Genomic DNA, 19,808 nt, shown 5'->3' with positions numbered 1-19,808 from the left:
GTAACACGTGTTGAACTACATCTTGTTGCCATGATCCAGGATGTCTGACTCTCCCTACAGTGTGATGGTATCACGGGGCAGGGCCTTTGGGAGGTGAATGAGATCTGTGTGTGAAAGATGCTTGGGGATCCTTCTCAGCGTGGGAGACCATGAGGACTGGGGCCTGGCTAGACAACTGATCTGCTGACATCTTTTAAAAAGTTTTTACTTATTTACTTTACATCCCACACACTGCCCCCTTCCCAGTCACCCCCTCCCACAATCGTTCCCCCTAGCCCTGCTCCCTTCTCCTCTGAGTGGGTGAGGGCCTCCCTGGGTATCCCCTGACCTTGGCACATCAAGTCTGTGAGGCTAGGTACATCATTTCCCACAGAGGCCAGACAACTGATGGGCTGATATTTTGGTATCAAACCTCACAGCTTCCAATGGTAAGAAAGAAAATTCTGTTGCTTACAAGATACCCAGCTTAGGGTATTTTGTTTACAGCATCCCAAATAGACACAAACACTCACTCATAGTCTACTGAGGAGAGACGTGTGTGTGTGTGTGTGTGTGTGTGTGTGTGTGTGTGTTTTGGTTTTTCAAGACAGGGTTTCTCTGTGTAGCCCTGGCTGTCCTGGAACTCACTTTGTAGACCAGGCTGGCCTCAAACTCAGAAATTCGCCTGCCTCTGCCTCCCAAGTGCTGGGATTAAAGGTGTGCACCACCACGCCCGGCTGACTTCTGTGTTTTTTAAGTGACCCTTTCTTTCTTCAGACCACTGGTATTAAAAGCTCAGACGCTGAGTCAGAGCAGATGCATGCTATCATCTCGAGGGTAGATCTTGGTGCACAAAGATGGGGCAGGGGTGGAAGGCTAGCTGTGGCAATCTGCCTCCGTTTGTCTAGTTCTGGTTCTGTGTTTTCACTGGAAGGGCAGGGTGGGTTCAGGGACCTTCTGGAGTTGTAAAGTCTCTAACTTCCAGGTCAGTGCAAGTTCTAGGCCAACAACAAAGACAGGACCACATTGGGGTAGTATCAATTCTGAAGAGGGTGGGGGAGGCTTCTGACTTTTAAATCTTAGGATGCAACTCTCTAACAGCCATGCACAGGTCCAAACTATGCCCTGTTTCTAGTCCCCAAGAACCTCCTCTTTTGTAATACTTTGTTTACATTTGTGTAGAGCAAAAATTCTAAATGGTGGGTCATGACCCTGCAGTAGGTTATGTAACTGAATGTGTCTGTGTGTGTGTGTGCCTTACAAAAATATCTGATAATAGTAAAAGTCTGTGCTGTTCAACAGTTAAAATTTATTAGAAACCAAATGCACAACTGATGTGAGGTGCTTCTGGTAGAATTCCCCTGTGCCGCACCACAGGCCTTCATTGAAGCTTTGGCTTTGAACTTTGACACTTTGCATGAACATGCTCTTATGCCACACATTGCCAGCCATCACGAGATGCCTCAACTCAGTCACTGCACACAGTTCTGACAGAAACTGGATGCTCTAATTGCAGAAAGGAAACACTAGCACCCCCACTTTATCAAGCTAGTTTACCTGTGTGGTACTGTTAGATGAAGAAGCACCATGCATTTAGTATGCAAATTTGCTTGCTTTTGCTTTTGAGACAGTGTCCTGTCTGGCCTGGAACCCACTGAGGTCCACCTACCTCTGCCTCCTGAGATTAAAAGTGTGTGCCACCATGCTAACTCCAAAGGACTATCTTAAAATAAAAATTCTTTATGATTTATTATCAGTTAATTTGCTTTGTGTACCCTTTAATGGTCCTATAAACCTAGGGTCACAGGAAATTTCTGGAGTGAATGGCACTGCAGACACTGTGGAAGAAATGAAGTCACATGGTTTTCTTTAGGTGAAGTTTGCATATATATATATATATATATATATATATATATATATANTATATTATATACATACACACACATATATATTTCCATACATTATTTTTAATGATTACTTTTAAGGCACAAAATCTAAATCTGTGTGTGTGTGTGTGTGTGTGTGTGTGTGTGTGTATGTGTTAATATGTTGGGCCTTTGGTATATTATCCCTGCAATAACTGACATTTAAACATATGCTGGTCCATGTAACCATTCCTTTACCCTATATCTAGCAAACAGACCTATGCAGGAGTCTATGTAGACCTCACAGATGCCCTCATATAGCTACTTGAAAAGGTGAGTAGGTTTAGGTTAACCCTGAATTTTCATTCCTTTTAAGACTACACATCTGCAAAATTACAAGGTGACCAAGCTTACACTTCAGGTAGAAAAAAAACCTCCCCTAATTCTAGACGCTGTCTCTGAGCTTAGCTGTAGAATCCCTCCCAGCTCTGCACTGAGTCAGGCAGATGGATCATACGCCGCAGCTCCCCGGATCGTCAGGCAGATGGATCATACACCGCAGCTCCCCGGATCATAGAGTGCAGCTCCCCCAAACCAAGCAGAGGTATGACATTAGCTCCTTTCCACAGATGCAACTTCAATGAGGGATTATTGTGACCTGCATTTCGGGGGTCAGAGGGCATCACGGCACAGGTGGCATAGCAGAGGACATGGTTTGTGACAGCAGAAGCCAATAGGAGCCAGCAGTTGCTGCCTGTTACATGGTGCTGGCCAGGCAGTAGCGACCCAGACCAGAAGTGGGGTTGGGCTAAACCCTTCAAGGCACACCATACTCAGCACCCTGCGTCTTTCAGCTAGGCTCAGCTCCTATTTTCCACAATCTCCCCTAACAGCACAGAATGGGGCAGTATTTACATTCAAATCACAGCAGACTCAGAGTTAACCTCCAAAGCCCAGGCTTTGCCTCTGGGCAGTGGTTTACACAGCACACGGTGGCTTCTGGGGAAGTATAAAGTCTGAGCTGGACCAGACTGGTATTACTGATGTATTAAAGAAGGACCTGTCAACACCCCCCACCCCCATAAACACTGACGGCAGCTGGGCATGATGGTGCACACCAGTAATTCTGGTACTCAAGAGGCCGGGGCAGGAGAATCGATGTGAGTTCAACACCAGTTTGGGCAACAAAGAAAAAAAAAAAAAATTCTTGCCAGTAGCTACTTTAAATGATCAGAGGTCAGGTGGCAAATTCAATTCCATTTGGATGGAATTATAGACGAATGCCAGCCTCTCTCCTCACAGATCACAGCAGATGGGTAGGTGGCAGAGGCTGAGAAAAGTCAAGTTCAAAGGCTCCATAGCAGACCTTTCCTTCCACAGCTTTCCGAACTCTTCCCAGGCATGTCTGTAGACTGTGTGTCCTCCCGGAGGCACCGGGACAGCAGTGACTCCCATCCACTTCCTGCTGGCTAACCCACTGACCAAGAGGAGTCCCTAACCTTCTGTTTACGCCTCTTCCTCCCTCCACCTCTTATTCACGGCTATCACTGGAATTGTGCAGCGCAGCGTGCTTTTGTAGTATTTCCTGGGAGACTGCCTGAGTAAAGGAAGCGGGCCAAGCAAATGAAAGTTCCTTAGGTAGTCATCACTTTCTCTATTACCACCATAAGTCAAGGTCCTGCCTCTGCATTTCCACTCTGCTCTTCCTTCTCCCTGTGTTCTCAATTTCAACACTGGGGCACCTGTGTAGCCACCGTGAGCCTTGGGACCTTCCTCCTGGAGGCTTCACAGGTAGGCATCCAGACTCAGGTCACCAGGAAAACCAACTTGGATTGAGAACTTAGTACCTGCCTAGGTTAGGTGGTAGCTCACCCATCCTCTGAAGGACGGAGTGGAGTTGGGTATATATGACCTCTTCAACAGCAAGGTACTGGGACAGAAAGCAGAGAGAAGGCTCTCTCAGAGTACTCTGGGAAAGACAACAGGCAGACTGTTCCCCTCTCCTGTCCCTCTGTCCTCTCCTGAGTGGCCCTAAAAATTGACAAGGCCTTTTGGAAACAGACCCTCTGTATGTGATTTTAGAGTTTATGGAGCTTAGAGCCAGCCCCAAGGAGAAGTGGTGCCTGTCTAATGCAGGCCACAAGGCACTAGGGACAACTAAGGGACTGGAGGTTTCCACGTGGTCAAAATTTGGGCCACTGTGGTGTATGGAGGAGAGGGAGCAAGGACAGTGACAGGAAGCATGAACATGAACTTCTAATGACTGTGGAAAAATTCAAGTTGCTCTGGGAAGGGGCACAGATCTAGAGTACGATGAACTCAGGCTTGACTTCCACCAGGCCACTCGGGCTTGTGTGGAGTCTTAATCTTGTAGCCTGAGGCTCATTCCTGTTTTTTTGTTTTTCCGTTTAATCTGAGCAGCAGTCATTACTGAAAACCCGCTGGCTCCAACAGAAGATGAGCAGGTAGGAGAACATTCCAGTTATCCAATCTGAGTCCAAAGGTGGCTTAAGACTTTACCTCAAGTGCTAATGTTTCTAACTTGTAGCACCCTTGTCAGGCCACATAATACACAGCCGTCGTTGTTCAGGGCTCCTGGGCACCCCACTTAGGCCACCGTAGAGGACTGGTGTTTTATTTAATTTTAGTACTAAGCTCTGGTGTGTAACTGCTGTCAGTAGCTTTAAATGAGGGCATGGCGTCACCCATTTTGCTATTGTTATATTACGGGAGTGAAGCGTGGTCTCCGTCACATAAAATGGGCTCAACCACTAGATGCTGAAAGGAAGGGATGGACGGAGAGGGAGCCAGCTGAACTCTAAGGCAGCCATAACTCTTTTTAGACTGACCAGGAGTGGGCAGGCTAAGCCTGGAGTTCAGGATGGGCCCTGAGGAACCGGGAGCCAGGGATGCAGGGCGGCCTACATCAGGCTGTGTCACATCCCACAGCCTCACGCTTGGCGCCAAGCTTTGTGACTAATACTGCTCGTCACCGGCTTCTTGAGCAGGTCCTCCTCGTCTCACCGGCTGTCTCGCCTTCTCTCCTTTACCTCAGGCCTGCGGGCGTGACCTCCTCACCCCTCACACACACACACACACACACACACACACACACACACACACACACACACACACACAGCACTGCTTCCAGAGAAAAGGGTGGAGGCGCTGAGTTACCTGCTCGTTGAGCTGTATGACCTGTGTTTCTAAATCTTTGTCAGATCTGGATGCAGAGCCACTGGATGAAGCCCTTTTGGCAGACGAGGGGCGAGAAGGTGTGGATCCTGGCTTAGATGCAGGACTTGACTTGGCTGCGCCTAGAAGCAAGCAGAATACATTATGAGTACAGCCAGCATGAAAGAAGATTTTTCAGATACACCGCAAACGCATGATAGAAAATGAGCTGCCTAAAAACCACAAGCAATGTGGCAACCCCTCCTCAATGCAGTCAGCGACCAGGATCAGCAAAAGCCACAGTGTGGAGCCCGGGGAACAGCTGCTCCAGTGAGCAGGCCTCAGAGCACAGCCACGGTGCACCCGAGTAAGAGGAAAGACTGTGGGTGCCGCGGAGATGGCGCAGCGAGTCAATCCTTGTCATCCAAGCCTGAGGACCTGAGTTCAAATCCCACGAACCTCTCTGAAGCCAGATGTGATAGCCCAGGGCTCCTACTGTAAGACAGGAGGTAGAGACAGGCTCACTCTGTGACAAACATGGAGAGCCCTGTCTCAAGGTAAGAGAGAATTTGAGGACCAACACCCTAAGTTATATTCTGTCCTCCACCTATGGCACATGTATGCATGTGCCCCCAAATATGACCATGCAAAAACACATATCGCATACACATGAACGGTTAAAAGTAAATGAAAGGAAACATTCTTTAGCCACCACAAATTGTTATTCTAAGAGCAAAGGCCCCATGACAGGTTCACACTTTAGAAGAAACACTGGCACACAGGCATATGCTTTCTCATGCAGTACACTCCATAGCTCCTGTAAGGGAAGGACAGGTACCGTGACATCTGCGTGGTAATGAGCACCCTAAGGTCCACTCTTGGTTTCTAAATGTCAACAAAAGGGCTTCTTGCAAAGCTGCTGATGACGCAGAACTGAAAAGGTGAGCACAGGACAGCTTGTGGCAAGATGCAAAGACACTCAGGGCAAGGGGCACAGGACCAGCTTGGCAGGGGCAGCCTGCCTAGCATGAAGAATGATGGCTGTAAGTTATGAAATGCCTTGGAAGTCTATTAGGCCATGGGAGGGGAGGGGTGTAAAGGGCTTATAAACAGGGAAAGCTGAGGAATTGCTAGAAGACAGGTATGTGGTACCCGAGTAGAGAGAAAACTCCAGAGCTGTTCCTGAACGGGCACTGAGGCTTTAGATGGTAGATATTACATGTAAAGAGGGGGCCTTCATAGATGGAGGTTTACCAAGCTCCTAATAACGGCACTCTGTTATTTCAGGTAAGCCTTCACCCACTGGGCACTCAACTGAGAGTGGAGTTACCATCTAGAACCCAGCACAGGCATAGGAATGGCTTTTGCAGCCAAAACAGAAGCAGCTAGGTCTACACAAAGAAACTGGTGTGCTTCAGAGTAGGAGCTGGCCGCTTTCCTGGGATGTGCCCTCAGCCCTTAGCTGTTGTTAGGACACAGTCCCAGACAGGCAACACTTCCACGTCTCCTGTCCACATGGGATCTCCTGTGTGTTCCCTCTGCCCAAATAAAATTTCCACCACGATCTTTCATCCTCTCCCCTTCCAGAATGTTGTTAGAGGGCAATGAACATGTCTTACTCATGTCAGCAATCCCAGTGCCTTGTAAAAGGTTAGGCTAAATACATTCTGGTAAAGGAACAACTTTAGATAAATAGATAAACAGGCAATTAAAACTTGGTTTGTGGTTTCCAACTTCAGTTTCCAGTCTTTCTGAAAGAGGCAAGGGATTACCAGCAGCTGCAAGTCTCAACCAATACCCTAATTACAACGTAGCCAACAGAAAAGCTGTAACATTTATATGATGTGTCTTCAGGTGCCCGGAGTCACTGGTTACAGATGGGAGTCATCCACACCTCAGGGAAGTCTTAACAATGTCACAGCCTTTAAAAAAATATGCCCTTTTGTTACAAGGGGAAAGGGCCCACAGACTTGAGATGGTTAGATGGGAATGACCTACATCGGTGTGCATTCTGACAAGGGCAATCAGCAGGCCCAGAGACCTCACTATGTACAGAGCAGGCTCAGGGCACCTGGGAAGTGTGGTTTGCTTAGAATGGACAAACCGATGTAAGAGCCTTTCTCTCTGAAGAGGCCCACACGGACTTCTAGAACCTGACTTCCCAGTTCTGCTGCACAGCTCCTTAGGCTGTAGAACAGACTAGGGAGGAGCAGGCAGGGACAGCAGACAGCCACCAGCCTGGTAGCAAGGGAGACCACTTTTGCAGCAATAAAGCCCTTTCAGTTTTAACAAGATTGGCATTTGAGTAGATAGGAAGTCTAAGGGAAAGGTTACAGAGAGCTTCTTATCTAAAAACTCATATTAAGTGTCTGCCACGGCCATGCACAAGGGCTGCTAAAACAATGACGGTGCAGCTTCTCCCAGAGAGACAGCCACCTAAGGTCCCCCAGGTATGGCACCCTCTTGGCTTTCTTGGGAACAGCCAGTGTTCTGGGATGCCTGGCCTGTCACACTGGGGCTATATCTCCTCTGAATGTAGCGCCCCTCTTCTCCCCACGTCTGACCTGTCTCCTTTGAGTAACTAGGCCCTCCCTCCTTTCTTCAGGTCTCAGCTTGTGCTGCCGAGTCCCCTGGAGGGCACAGTGCCTTGACCTTTTTCCTGAGAGGCTGTACCTACTGCAGCATTGTGGCGACACCCGAATGCCTTGTCTTGTACTGGACATAACTCCATCAGGCTGGAACTGCATCGGTTTTGTTTGCCACTGATAAGTACAGCGAGTGCAGTGCCCGACCTGGATGCTGTCCGTGCACGGCCAGAACACCCAGCAGAGACAGAGAACCAGCGGTGACACACAGAAGCTTTGAGGGACTGATGCCAACATCAAAGTCACTGACTGGAAGAGCCAACAAGAAAGAAACCATTTGGGTGTCAGCCTCCCGGCTGGGTCCTCCCTCTGTTTTCTTTCCAGGCCCCTTTTGTAAGTTATGATGTGGGGTTCTTTCCATGTGGAATCTGGCCAGTCCGCTGACAGAGTGAGTGCAGTCAGCTGATGTCTGGGTTAGGAGCCAGGTGGCTGGTGCCGGGCTGTCCATATCTCTGTCACTGGCCCCTGCTCACAGAAGGGCCTTCCTAAGAGAGTGCATATACACTTCTCACTCCAGGCAGTTCTCCCTAAGTAGGTCATCAAAATGTGTGGCAGTGACTAAGCTCAGGTTACCAGGAAGTCATGACCTTACATTTTGACATCAGTTCCAAGAGAAAAGAACAGAGAAGAGAGAGAAGGTTGTTAAAGGTTGTCCACGCAGAGCTACCACTAATGGTGACTGCAGGGTACTGTCAAATGAAGTCTGAAACAAATTGAACTGTTAGCTACAGAGGGGAAGGACCATTGCAAAGGGACAGAGGCTGGGGTGACACACGTGGCTCATGGGAGAGCTCAGAGCTGGTGGTCGTGGGGCTGTAGCTAAACTGCCGTTGCTTGTGGGAACATACCCTCACTGTGGCCAGAGCTCAGCAGAACCTCTCTGTGGGTCTGGTTCTCCTAGCCCATGGGCTCAGCCTTCACATAGCACTGGTTTCTTGGACCCTGTAAAGGCCAGCTGGGACCCAGGAACCAGGTCTTCTCACGCTGTATCATCAGTATCCCTCCGGGACCCCCGAGATGAGAAAGAGGAAGGCGTGAGAGTCAGACTTGGGGTTGCCAGCTGCTCCCCCACCTACGTACACACACACATGCATACATACTTACACACACACACACCACTCTCACATACTCTCTGTCACATTCACACACTTATTTACACCCACACCACACATACACACACATAATGCTCTCTCTCACACATATACACTCTTTTACATACTCTGTCACTCATTCACACGTACCACACACACACTCACTCACACACACACACATATATATACTCTCACACAGACAGACAGACTCTCTTTCTCTCTCACATACTCTCAGCCACACTCATACACAAACTTATTCACACATACTCACACATTCCATCTCTCTCACTCTCATACACACTGTATCACATACACACTCTTTCACACATACATGCTCTCCCTTTCTCTCACACTCATAGACAGACATATTCTCTCATACACTCATTTACACTCATACATACACACACTCACAGGGAGGGGGCGGAAGCACAGCTCCCACATGGAGGGCGCGGAGTAGAGGACACATTTGAAAAAGCTAGTAACAGATCAAAAGGACTTTTCATTTGAGATTTCAAATGAGGGAGGTTTTGGAATTCTCATTAGATTGTTTGGAGAGAAGCAGATAGAGAAAAATCAATGACAAATGAGGATGTTGCCCGAGTGATAAGCATGAAGTACAGAGTAAGGGCATCTCAGCATCACATCGTGTACAAGTCTGAGTATCACGTCAGCCCCTCTTCAGGGTGCTGCGGAGTGGGTGCTTGAAACATAGTGTGCTGCAACTAATAGGGACAGACTTACCCTCGTGTAACTCACACACCCAGAGAGTCACCACATGGAAAGGACCCTCATGTAACTCACACCCAGAGAGACACCACACGCAAAGCAAAGGAAGATCTTTGGCTTCCTCTCGTTCACTGACGTCATTGTTTCTTTTCCGAGGACTGCAGTAGGCAGTGCCTTCAAGTTCACCTCAGCTCAGCATACTCTGCTTCTTTATTAGTCAAGCCCCTTTTTCTCTTTTACTTTAAACAACCACAACCTAAAGTGTATCTAGCTTCCAGGTCCAAGTATTTTTTTCCTTACTTGCTGGGACCAACCATCCTAAGGATGCTATCAAAGAAATGGAGCAATCAGTATCTGTAGTTATAATCCAGTTATGCAAGCTAATATTTGTTTTTGTAGCCTTCTCAGGTGACCCCGTCACCTCATCTAGTGGCCAATCCCGGCTTTGGAGGCCGAGGTCCCCAGTGGTGGCTGCCTTCCTTGCAGTCCAAATGCTTACCCTGACTAGCAATCCTGCTGCTGTGTTTTCCCAGTTCTGGTGCTTCGAGCGTGCACACGTGGAAAACATCCTGACTTTTAAGGGCCATGCAGTCACCCTGACAACAATTCAGACATAGAGCTTTTTTCCTTACAGCTATCAAACACTTCAGTTTCTTTCAAGCCGCATCTGATGGTGTCCTGAGATCGGAATTAGCAGTAGCTGTTTGAGATGCAATTGTCCTGCCCTTAGGCTTTTTTGCACCCCCTTAATTTTCCCTTTCAAAATAAAAAGGGTGTTCAGAAGCAGAGGAAAATGGACATCATCTCTGCCCAAGTCCCTGTAATTCTCAAACATTTCCCCACCGGAAATGGACATGATTCACAATGCCTGTCTTTGAGCAGTCCCCATCTTAATGAATGCTTTTAGGATTTGGGGCATAAATATGATTCTAAGATAGTTTAACCACGGTTGTAAAAAGGAGTGAGTGGCTTGATTCAGTGTCTTGATGGAGTCAGAGCATCGCTGTGTCTAATGTCTGTAATTAGTAGCTTGCTTGATGTGTATGGAAAATGCTGCGTTTTGGAGACAGGAGGCTGGGTCAAGTTCAGAAAGGAGAAGGAAGCGAACGAAAGCAGTGTTGTCGTCTTTTCTCTTCCTAAGACTTTAGAAACTCCTCTCATAATCTGCTGGACTCTTTTTACCAAACTGTAAATGGAAAGTAGCTAATTACATGACATTAATATTCATGACAAGGACATTAGTGTTAAACACAAGTATGTGGACACAGCACCCCCCACCCTAACACACAGCCACTGACCGCTTCCTTACTTTGAGAGACGGTTCCTCTCCTGTTCCACCCCCACAAGCTTCCTTCATTAAAACCCCATAGAACAGCTGAAACACAGCAGGCAGGCAGACAATATGTCACAAATGTACTGATTAATCATTCATGGATAAATCTGACATCACTTCCTGGTCCCCTTCACCTTGGCACATGTATTTTGTCTTTTAATTGTGATAATGAACTTGCTTTAAAATCAAAGAAATGGCGAGGACAAGCAGCAGGCAGGACTGATGGGTGAGGAGAGAGGCCATGGTCACAGGAAGGCCTTCCTCTGATTAGTTGACACCAGAGCCACCAGATGGCAAGGAGAAAGACCACTCACTCCATACAATACGAATTTCTACAAATTCAAAGAATAAACATTAATTTTATTCTGCAAGGGGAAAAAAAAAATCAGTCTTAGAGGTGGCCAGGGTTCAGTCCTTCTGAGCCCTTCTGGCTCTGTCTTCATCAAGACAGACTGTGGCAAAGTCAGGTTGCTACTCTTTATAAGTTACTATCAGCTGATAACAGGAGCCGAAAAGCTCAGGGCTACACAGAGCATGAACCACATTGATCCTGTGGGATCTGTCAGCTCATCTTGGGGTAACTGTGGGATGTGGTACTTACTAGCAGAGCCCTGTGGCCCCACGGGTCCAAAGGACCCTGGACCTGCTGCTAGCTAAGTGAGGTGACTCACTGCCACCCTACCGGTTTTAAGTTCAAGACAGGAAGAACAGTGTTTCTCTCTAGAGTTAGGAGGATCACGGGAGTGAAAACACAGAATACCTGGGGATGGAGAGATCTGGCTCAGTGTTAGAAACGCTTGAGGCTCCCAACATCCACAGCAAGAGGCTCATAACCATTACAACTCCAGGTCCACGGGATATGACCTCCTGTTCCAGTCCCCAAGGGTACCTGCATGCATGGGGTATACTTAAACTCATCAAACACAATCACACTAAACAAACAATCTTTAAAACATGGGAACCCCCCCTTTGGCTTTTTTAACTCCCTCAGGGTTTCTCTGAGTAGCCCTGGATATCCTGATACTCACTTTATAGACCAGGCTAGCCTCAAACTCATAGATCCACTGCTCTTTGCCTCTGTACTGCTGGGATGAAAGTTGTGCGTCACTACACTGGCTTAAAATCTGGACAACTTTTACCCCAAAGCCTAGTACATAGCACTCACTTTGTTATTAATGTCATTCCTCAGCAAATGAGATCTGGCTTAACAAAGCATTCAAGCTGGCTTCCTATTCCAAACACTAGAAAATGAAACAGCAGTGCTCAAAGAAGAGACTCATTCTACTAGAATCTCAATAGCCCACTCTGTGCAGCAAAGGAGGGACACCAAGGAAACTCAGTGAGTATCAGAGTGAGGTAGTGCAAGCATGTTCTTATACTATCTCTCTCCATCCATCCATCCATCCATCCATCCATCCATCCATCCATCCATCCATCCATCAATCAATCACCATGTAGCTTGCAAACTAAATAGATACTGGCATCAAATAGTGAACAAAACACAAATGATGCCTGTCTGTGTGGCGTTCCCGTTCCATCTGGGAACATGGCACTAAACAGTAACACAATAAGCTGGTAATTAACAGAGCCAACGAGAGCACCCTGCACCTGCACGTAGAGCAGGAGGGACGAGGAGACCCAGTTGCGTGTGTGAGGAGGGTTGGGCTGGGTGGCAAAGTGATTTTACGTAGGCTCTTGGTCTTCTCCAGTTTCAACTATTCTCTTAGATCTGCAGGGTTCCCACAGTCTGCCCAGCAACTCTGTGGATCAATATATCAGAGTGTGTGTTGGGGGGGGGGAGCTGGCCACCTTGTTTTAACAGTCTTACTCCTCACAGAGGGTAATGGCTCTTAGAACATCTTCCAGGATCCCTACAAAGGACACAAGAGGCAGGCAGGGGTCATCCTTTGGTCCTCAAGACCTCAACGAGAGGGTAAGATTTAAACCAAGATGAAGATGTGATAGAAGCCAGCAATGTGGCAAGTAGGGAGAGAAGCAGGCTGTGTGGAGGCCTACTCTGTTTGGGTTCTGTCTCGCCAGTTCAGGGGCCAGCTCAGGTTGCTGTGGCAGAGAATGCACAGGGCAGTGATACAGAGACCCACTGGGGGGGGGGGGCGGATGCCCAGGTTTGCCCAGGCGTCCAGGATCCAGGACCTTGGGCAGAGGGGCATGTCCTAACGCTGGCTTTCACAGGTCACTTCTCTGCTCTCAGAACAGACTGTGAGGGCAGACCCACAAAAGGCCAGCAAGGCACAGCAAGGAGCAGGGCACTCACTCCTCTCGGAACAGTCACCGCAGAGTTTGTTTTGTTTTGGACAGTGTTTGAGATGTTGCAGTTTAAAAACCTTATTCTACACCATTTACTGCAGCTGCTAGATCCCCATCTTTACACAATCTGTTTTGTGTAATGTTAATGTTAACAGGAGGAAAAGAAAGAAAACATTCTCAGATGGATACCACGTGCTACTGATTCCACAGGGAGAGCCAAAGGGGAGCCAGGCAGAGGTGGGCAGGGGAGTCAGCCACATCCAGTCACTGCTTGGGGGTCATTACGCAACATGATAAATGGCTCTGCCCTGAGAGAACCCACTAGAGAGGCTCCCTGAAAGGCAGGCACCCTCACTGCAGAGGGTGTGGCTGTCACAGAAGAGTAAGCAATAGCAGAGGACCCCTTAGGGCCCCTCCCCCGGCTGACCAGCCTGCACAAAGGCAGCCCGTGGGATGGATGGGTAGAGGCTGAACTCACGGCGCATGCCCGAGTGGGGGCCCTGACATACTGTCTCTGCTGCCCTGCTCACGGTCCTTGCCGGCGATGATGTGCTTATTTTTAGGCATCATGTGATTCTCCAGTATGTTCCAGACTCTGCTTGAGTCACTTTGGTTTCAGAGAATTTCTCACAGAGGGGAAAATGCAAGGAAATGCTTCATGTCTTCAAATGGCTCAAGATTTTGAAATCATAACTTTTAAATAGCTATTTCAATGTGGAATGCATATTTTGCAATAAACTTCAGGCTTTCCATGCTTCTCACACCTTGGAGGAAGATTAATCCGGCTTTCAGACATATTACATGCCAAAACCAATCACCACCCTGGTTAAATTTGTATTTTTCAATTGCCCTCAGAGAAATAAAAACAATGAGGATTCTCTCACCCCCCTGATTGGTTCCCACATCCTATTCCAACACTAACTGACAGCAGCAGCCCTTTGCTTGCTTTCTGCAGTAATGGGGAAGGGAGTGGCTGATGAGCCAGCAGAATGAGCCAGCTCACAGAGAATAAAGACACACAGGCATTGCCATGACAACACCATCGTGGGCACCACTGTACTTCTGGCATGCAGTACTCATTTATAGAAGCTTATAAAGTAACATGGCCGTTTCTGGGGTACCTCCATACTTAAATTGCTTTAGATGTGCTGTCTCCAGTCTCATTCTGAGTGCCTGTTGACATTCTCTGATGGTGGCAAGCCTGCTGTGTTCTTCCAATAACACAGTCTTGTCTGTGCTTCCCAGGAAAGTGTCAGAGCTCAGGAAGTAAGAGGATGAGCAGAGCACACTTCAGTTACCCAGGCTCCTATACTTACCGCATCTGGCTTCTGTTCCAGGGTTTGCGGCTTCTACCAACCGCCTAGCAAGCCAACCACGTATGTGCATTAACAGTTCCCAACACTGTCTTTCCCCTTCACTTCCCATATCCCACTAATCATTGTTCTGTGTTGACCATACCTCCTTGAAGTTTTCATAGCACACACTGCAACCACCATCCATTTTCTCTTCTCCACAGTTAGAGCTGGTATTGAGGTTGTAAGCTTATATGTGAGCATGTCCCTTCTGTGTATGCTCTCAGAAGGCAGAGCAAATACTGCTTTTGCCTTCCAATGGCTCATCAACAATGAGCTCTGTGATCCTCTGTGATAAACAGTCTTGAACATGACACCCATTCCAGTGGTTTCTTGTCTGCTGGTGTTTACACACTCGTAGGACATTCATCCTAGAACATGGTAGTGGTGGGGGATCGAGAGTCGTCCACAAAGGTGATGGGAAGGCACTCTTACTATTCCGTCACTATGTTTAGGACTCTTGCTAGCACGCACACCAGACAGACTTCCCCTCCTGCTCATGAAGGGGCAGTTGCTGAGGAATAAGCATTTTGTTGGAAAGGCTTACAAATGAGTGGTGCAAGTGACTTCCAGGGACCAAGCACGAGTGGCCTACAGAAAGAAGCCAGAGAGACTCAGCCCCATAGGTCCAAGAAAGGACAGCTCCTGACGTTCTCCAGGTGAGCCACTGATGAGATCCTGGCCCTGAGGATGTTGGGTTACTGCATGTGGGTTCCAGGTCAGAGAACCCAGCTGAGCTGTACTCAGCGATGAGATACCACCTCCGCTGTCTTAAGGGGCCAAGTTTGATATATTTATTTTATTTCTGAAAAGCAGTAACAAGGGACCTGCTTACCACATGCACGCCACTGAACACATTCTCTTGTCACCGCAACATTCTGTCCTGTCTGGAATGTTCTTGGCCATATCTCTCATCAGGCTCACCTCCACTCATCCTCACATCTCAGCTGAGGTTTTCTTTTCCCAGAAAACCTTTGTAGAGGCTGCAAGGCCAGTTCAGGCGGGCTTCCTCAGTACACTCCTGGAATGAGCACCCTCTCCTCGGTTTCCTCCCGTGACAGCAATTCCTCCATACATATGGGTCTTGTTGGGATCACTGTGTACCCTCAGAACCCCTTACAATGTCTCAGCCATACCTTAGGACCACGTGACTGAATATGATTCAAGCAGAGCTGTCACAAAAATGCAAGGGGCCAAAGAAATAATAACCATTTGCTGTTGTGGTATTTTCTAAGCTGCTATGCAGATGCAATGTTTTTTTCTGAGTTACAGGGAAGTGCATTCAAGATGATGGCAACAGCTGGACAGACTTGTTAATGTGCTGATTTCTCCTTGACATAAATGAATACTACAGTGACTCAAGTTCAACAGACAGATGGGGCTCCCTGTGTCAGCTTGTGAGCAAACGGTGACTAGAGGGCAGAACTGGCTTGTAGTTCAGGTTGTTCCTTCAAAGGGACTACATAAAGTGCTTTGGGACTACATAAAGGACTACATACATTGCTTTTTTGGGCTGGGAAGTTGGCTCAGTAGGTAAAGCACTTGGCTGTACAGGCCTGATGACCCTGATCACGATAAGCCATTTCATGTAAGAGCCATGTAAGAGCCAGGCTTGGCACATGCACCTGTAATCTTAGCATTCATTCCTGCAGTGAGAGGAATGATGGGAGATGATCCTGGACGGTCACTGCCAGAGGCCTAGAGGGCAGTGTAGAAACAGTGAGAGACCCTGCCTCAATGAGGGGGAAAGTGAGAGATTGTCCTCTGGCCTCTTTATAATGGTGTGACACACATGTACATGCACATGCATGCATGCACGTGCGTGCGCACACACACACAAATATATCTTTCATACACGTGCATATGTGTACTATATACACATATACACAATACATATTCATATACACACTTATATGTACACAATATATATTTACATACACACAAATACACATATTTTCAATACAAGTTTGTATTTTTCACACACATGCATACATGCACATTCATATACACATTTGCATACATATAACATATATTCACACACACACCAGCTTTTTACTTTGCCCAGCATATTAAATGAAATTAAGAAATTATAATACAATACTTTTTATTTATAAGGAGATAATAAAAGTGGGTTCAGAGGAATGTGATCATAACCTGCTTGTGGACTTACAGGAGGAACTGCAAGAGTGACTGTGAGGCCACTTCCTTTTGAGAACTGACGAGGTTGACTGTCCTCGGAAGAGCAAACTTTGACTTTACTGTATGTATTCAGGGACAAAGACTGTAGCCCACGATGAGGAAGGCACATTTCAGCACACACAGGCAGTGTCTATGCAGGAACAACCCACACTGGTTATAAGAGGACCCAAGGTTGCAGGGCCACCACTAGCCCTCTTGGGTGGAAAAATATGTCAATTTTGTTTGAGAGGCTCATTCTTTACATCAGTATCTCTCACACCATTTGTTCAGAGATGTATTTGGATGGGAGGATCTGGAAACCAGAGATAAACACCCAGGAACAAGTGACTTCACACTGCCTGCATTTATGAATATGCTAAGATACAGTGCATGTCTTCTCACTCAACATGACTGCAGTCAAAAATGAGGATGCTGTAGACATGAAAAGCAAGCATGCCACTCCGAGGGTCATCTCTTAGTAATACCCACAGCCTTCATCCTCCTTGTTAAATCTCACTGTGACTTTGGTATATTTCACTGGTAAACAATGTGTGTGTATCTGTGAAATCTGCGAGGGGGTCCAGAGAGGAGCAAGGGCTCTGGAATCGACGTCACACCTCAGATCCCATATCTCTCACGCAGGCCAGTTGCTGAAGTTCTGATTTCAGAGTCCTAGACGCTAAAAGGAGGCTGATAGTAACAGCCGCCTGTCAGGGCTGTTGTGAGCGACACTAACCTGAAAGGAAGGCTTACAGCAGTGGTGCTTACTGTATACTGCACGAATACCCATGGACAGGACCCATCACTTCTCTATTTTAAACAACCCCTAAAGCTCATAAAAAAGTTTGATTGGGAGAGCTTCGGGGGGGGGGGCGGGGGGAGGGGAGGAAGTGAGCATCCCAGCAATCAAACAAACTCAGACAATAAATACAGAGTTGGAGGCTCTGATTTGACATTCCTTAATTCTTCCTACTCTTCTTGCTTCTTCGCTTGCGTTTGATATCCTAAACTCATAGATGTCCTGAAAGTGTGATCTGGAGGAGTTCTACTTATATTCTATGCTGTAGTTTTGTGACCATTATAGGTAGGCATCCTGTTGTTAAAACCTTGTTACCCATCCCCACACCAACTCCCCCTCAATATGATAGTCTTACAAGGCGAGGCCTTCCAGAGGAGAGGAAGTCGTGAGGACAAAAGGAATGCAAGCAGCATTCTTAGAAAAGGGCTCAGGAGTTTGTCTTGAGAACCATGACTCATCTCAGGACACAGCGGAAGGCCTCGTCTATGGACAATGTCTGTGGGAAACAGGTCCTTATCAGACACTGAATCTCCTAGCACTTTGTTTTTGAACTTGCTGGCCCCCTTCTTTGTAAGAAATGCATTTCTGTTGTTGATAAGATGAATTTATGCTATGTAACTATGGCAGCTCAAATATATAAGTAGAAAAATACAGGTTTGATTAGTTTTTGAAAAGTCAGTATCCCAATAGTTAATGGTATCTTTTATTTATCTGTTATGTGGCAGATGTCCAATGGGAAGACCTTCGCTGATCCTTCTTTCCTAATAGAGAGTAGGGGATCCCTCTAGGAATTTCATTATATGAGCCATTAGAGAATCTCCTTAAATCTTTCTCTAGGCCTTTACATAGCTAAGGAATAACCATACACAGCTTAGCAATACAGCTGTGTCTTAATATGCACTGGCCATGGAATATAATGGTGTGGGCAGAGGGGCTGAGTGCAACGCTATTATTTGACAAGATGTTTATGGTGCTTTCCTGACTTAGAGAGTGAGGACAGGTAAAGAACTCCAAATTATGTGATCATGGTCAGGCGTCACAGGACAGAAAACCAAAGTTAAGGAGAAAAACGTGAGGAAAGGGTGTCCAATACTAGGATGCTGAAGTGCTTCATCAGTGCACACTAGGGATGAATACACAGTAAAGACCTTTACAGAGAATGGGAAGCTGAACGGTATTTCACTGCTTAGCCTGCCACTGTAAGAAATGCTAACAGGTCTTCAGTTTAAAGAATACGTATGGAACTCAAATGTGCAGAAATGAAGAAACTGAATATGGCAAAATATAAAAACCAAACTTTTTAGTAACAGAGAAACAAACAGAAAATTAACAATAATTTGATAGATTCAAATCAAGAAAAAGCACTAGTTACACTAAATATAAATGGACTAATCACTTTAAAAGGCAGAGATTACCAAAATGAGTTAAAAGGCAGGGCCCAATTATATGATGGTTTAAAACACACTTTATCTATAAAGACACAGATAGGTGGGTATTTAATAAATAAGGATAGTTACCTCATTAAAAACCATTCAATGGCTGGAGAGATGGCTCAGTGGTTAAGAGCACTGATCACTCTTCCAAAGGTCCTGAGTTGAATTCCCAGCAACCACATGATGACTCACAACTATCTGTAATGGGATCTGATGCCCTCTTCTGTTGTGTCTGAAGATAGCTACAGTGTACTCATATAAATAACAAATAAATCTTTTGTAAAAAAAAAAAAACATTCAAACCATAAGTATAAAAAAGCAGTAGTGGCTATATTGTCTTTATCATTGTTCTTAAGACGAAAGTAGTTTCAAAATTATAAGTTCAATTCAACAGGATAACTTAATCATAAATATATATGGACTAGTAAAAGACTTCAAAAACAGAAATCAAAGCCAGAAGTAATTAAAGGGAGGCACAGACAATTTCACAACCAATTTATAAAGACTAAAAATTATTTCTGCAACAGTTATTTGGGAAAGACAAGCCCCTCCCATTAAACTATGGAGAATCCGAAGCACACTGCCAAACTCTTTGGTTTTACATATTTGCAAAGCACTGTTCAAATGACCTTTAAAGGGGATTCATTCTGAACTATAAAACTAAGACCAGAATGAGGCAAAAAAAAAAAAAAAACCTCAAAACAACAAATCCCCCACTGTATCTCTTTGTATCCTCAGCTGTCCTGGAACTCAGTCTGTAGACTAGGCTGGCCTCAAATTCACAAAGATCTGCTTGCCTCTGCCTCCCGAGTGCTGGGATTAAAGGCGTGGCACTCCGTTCCTTAAGAAAAAAAACTAACTAGATGCTGAGAAAGCATTTGACAAAATCCAACACCCCTTCATGATAAAAGTCTTGGAAGATTGGGAATTCAAGGCCCCTACCTAAACATAATAAAAGCAATCTA

The 19,808-nt window shown here is 46.3% G+C and overlaps 1 protein-coding gene across 5 annotated transcripts in view; it reads right to left on the bottom strand.

Annotated features, from left to right (window-relative positions):
- Positions 1-19,808, bottom strand: part of Mapre2 (microtubule associated protein RP/EB family member 2) — a 140,865-nt gene that overhangs the window by 10,584 nt on the left and 110,473 nt on the right. For all 5 annotated transcript variants that reach the window (XM_021214487.1, XM_029546792.1, XM_021214486.2 and 2 more), the window contains one exon: positions 5,022-5,161. In XM_021214487.1, the coding sequence (XP_021070146.1) occupies positions 5,022-5,161 (140 nt within the window). The remainder of the gene's footprint in view (positions 1-5,021; positions 5,162-19,808) is intronic.

This window comes from Mus pahari, chromosome 15 (genome assembly GCF_900095145.1).
Source record: "Mus pahari chromosome 15, PAHARI_EIJ_v1.1, whole genome shotgun sequence".
NCBI classification, from domain to species: domain Eukaryota; kingdom Metazoa; phylum Chordata; class Mammalia; order Rodentia; family Muridae; genus Mus; species Mus pahari.
Note: the sequence above shows the minus strand (reverse complement) of the source record. Positions and strands in the feature narration are given on the sequence as shown.